The following is a 2,421-nucleotide window of genomic DNA, read 5'->3' as shown; positions in this document are numbered from 1 at the left end:
ACACACAGCGAGCACCTCCTGCCAGTGAGGACATTCACGAGAACGTGGAAGAGGAGCAAAGCAAAGTCGAGGTGCAGCATGAAGTTTCCGAACGCGAGGTCAAGCTTGCTGTCCCAGTAGAAGAACCCCCACAGTCGGGGAACAAAGAAGTCCAGGAGCCACAGCATGTGCTTGAGGCCGTTCCCGAGACAGAGGCCGTGCCTGAGGCTGCTGAAGAGGCGGCCAAGGAGGTGCAACCGGCCGAGCCAGTTGTAGCTCAAGTACCAACCGCGACAGTGGATGACGTCTTACCCGCACACGAGGAAATCAAGGAGGAAGAGAGCATAGAGCCGGCCAAGGTGGCTGTGGATGACCAGGTGGAGAATGTCGAGCCCAGGGAGAGTGCTTCAGTCGCGATCCTGCAAGAGGGAGAAAAGTTGGCAGTGCCAGAGATGGAGAGTGGTGCACCGGATTCCATGCATGCAACAGATGCCACAGTGGACGACACACAGCGAGCACCTCCTGCCAGTGAGGACATTCACGAGAACGTGGAGGAGGAGCAAAGCAAAGTCGAGGTGCAGCATGAAGTTTCCGAACGCGAGGTCGTGCTTGCTGTCCCAGTAGAAGAACTCCCACAGTCGGGGAACAAAGAAGTCCAGGAGCCACAGAATGTGCTTGAGGCCGTTTTCGAGACAGAGGCCGTGCCTGACGGTGCTGAAGAGGCTGCCAAGGAGGTGCAACCGGCCAAGCCAGTTGTAGCTCAAGTACCAACCGCGACAGTGGATGACGTCTTACTCGCACACGAGGAAATCAAGGAGGAAGAGAGCATAGAGCCGGCCAAGGTGGCTGTGGATGACCAGGTGGAGAATGTCGAGCCCAGGGAGAGTGCTTCAGTCGCGATCCTGGACGAGGGAGAAAAGTTGGCGGTGCCAGAGATCGAGAGTGGTGCACCGGATTCCATGCATGCGACAGATGCCACAGTGGACGACACACAGCGAGCATCTCCTGCCAGTGAGGACATTCACGACAACGTGGAAGAGGAGCAAACTAACGTCGCAGTGCCACATGAAGTTTCCGAACGCGAGGTCGAGCTTGCTGTCCCAGTAGAAGAACTCCCACAGTCAGGGAACAAAGAAGTCCAGGAGCCACAGCACGTGCTTGAGGCCGTTCCCGAGCCAGAGGCCGTGCCTGAGGCTTCTGAAGAGGCTGCCAAAGAGGTGCAACCAGCCGAGCCAGTCGTAGCTCAAGTACCAACCGCCACAGTGGATGACATCTTACCCACACACGAGGAAATCAAGGAGGAAGAGAGCATAGAGCCGGCCAAGGTGGCTGTGGATGACCACGTGGAGAATGTCGAGCCCAGGGAGAGTGCTTCAGTCGCGATCCTGCAGGAGGGAGAAAAGTTGGCAGTGCCAGAGATGGAGAGTGGTGCACCGGATTCCATGCATGCGACAGATGCCACAGTGGACGACACACAGCGAGCACCTCCTGCCAGTGAGGACATTCACGAGAACGTGGAAGAGGAGCAAAGCAAAGTCGAGGTGCAGCATGAAGTTTCCGAACGCGAGGTCGAGCTTGCTGTCCCAGTAGAAGAACTCCCACCGTCAGGGAACGAAGAAGTCCAGGAGCCACAGCCTGTGCTTGAGGCCGTTCCCGAGACAGAGGCCGTGCCTGAGGCTTCTGAAGAGGATGCCAAAGAGGTGCAACCAGCCGAGCCAGTTGTAGCTCAAGTACCAACTGCGAAAGTGGATGACGTCTTACCCGCACACGAGGAAATCAAGGAGGAAGAGAGCATAGAGCCGGCCAAGGTGGCTGTGGATGACCAGGTGGAGAATGTCGAGCCCAGGGAGAGTGCTTCAGTCGCGATCCTGCAGGAGGGAGAAAAGTTGGCGGTGCCAGAGATCGAGAGTGGTGCACTGGATTCCATGCATGCGACAGATGCCACAGTGGACGACACACAGCGAGCACCTCCTGCCAGTGAGGACATTCACGACAACGTGGAAGAGGAGCAAAGCAAAGTCGAGGTGCAGCATGAAGTTTCCGAACGCGAGGTCGAGCTTGCTGTCCCAGTAGAAGAACTCCCACAGTCGGGGAACGAAGAAGTCCAGGAGCCACAGCCTGTGCTTGAGGCCGTTCCCGAGACAGAGGCCGTGCCTGAGGCTTCTGAAGAGGATGCCAAAGAGGTGCAACCAGCCGAGCCAGTTGTAGCTCAAGTACCAACCGCGAAAGTGGATGACGTCTTACCCGCACACGAGGAAATCAAGGAGGAAGAGAGCATAGAGCAGGCCAAGGTGGCTGTGGATGACCAGGTGGAGAATTTCAAGCCCAGGGAGAGTGCTTCAGTAGCGATCCTGCAGGAGGGAGAAAAGTTGGCGGTGCCAGAGATCGAGAGTGGTGCTCCAGATTCCATCCATGTGACAGATGCCACAGTGGACGACACAC

At 57.1% G+C, this 2,421-nt stretch overlaps 1 protein-coding gene across 1 annotated transcript in view; it reads left to right on the top strand.

Annotated features, from left to right (window-relative positions):
- Nucleotides 1-862: 862 nt before the first annotated feature.
- LOC9641040 (titin) overlaps nt 863-2,421 on the top strand; it is a gene marked incomplete at its 3' end in the record, with an annotated part of 4,522 nt that continues 2,963 nt past the window's right edge. Inside the window, exon 1 of the mRNA XM_024667968.1 lies at nt 863-2,400. Coding sequence (XP_024523736.1) covers nt 939-2,400 — 1,462 coding nt within the window. The remainder of the gene's footprint in view (nt 2,401-2,421) is intronic.

This window comes from Selaginella moellendorffii, unplaced genomic scaffold (assembly GCF_000143415.4).
Source record: "Selaginella moellendorffii unplaced genomic scaffold, v1.0 SELMOscaffold_273, whole genome shotgun sequence".
Taxonomy (NCBI): domain Eukaryota; kingdom Viridiplantae; phylum Streptophyta; class Lycopodiopsida; order Selaginellales; family Selaginellaceae; genus Selaginella; species Selaginella moellendorffii.
Note: the sequence above shows the minus strand (reverse complement) of the source record. Positions and strands in the feature narration are given on the sequence as shown.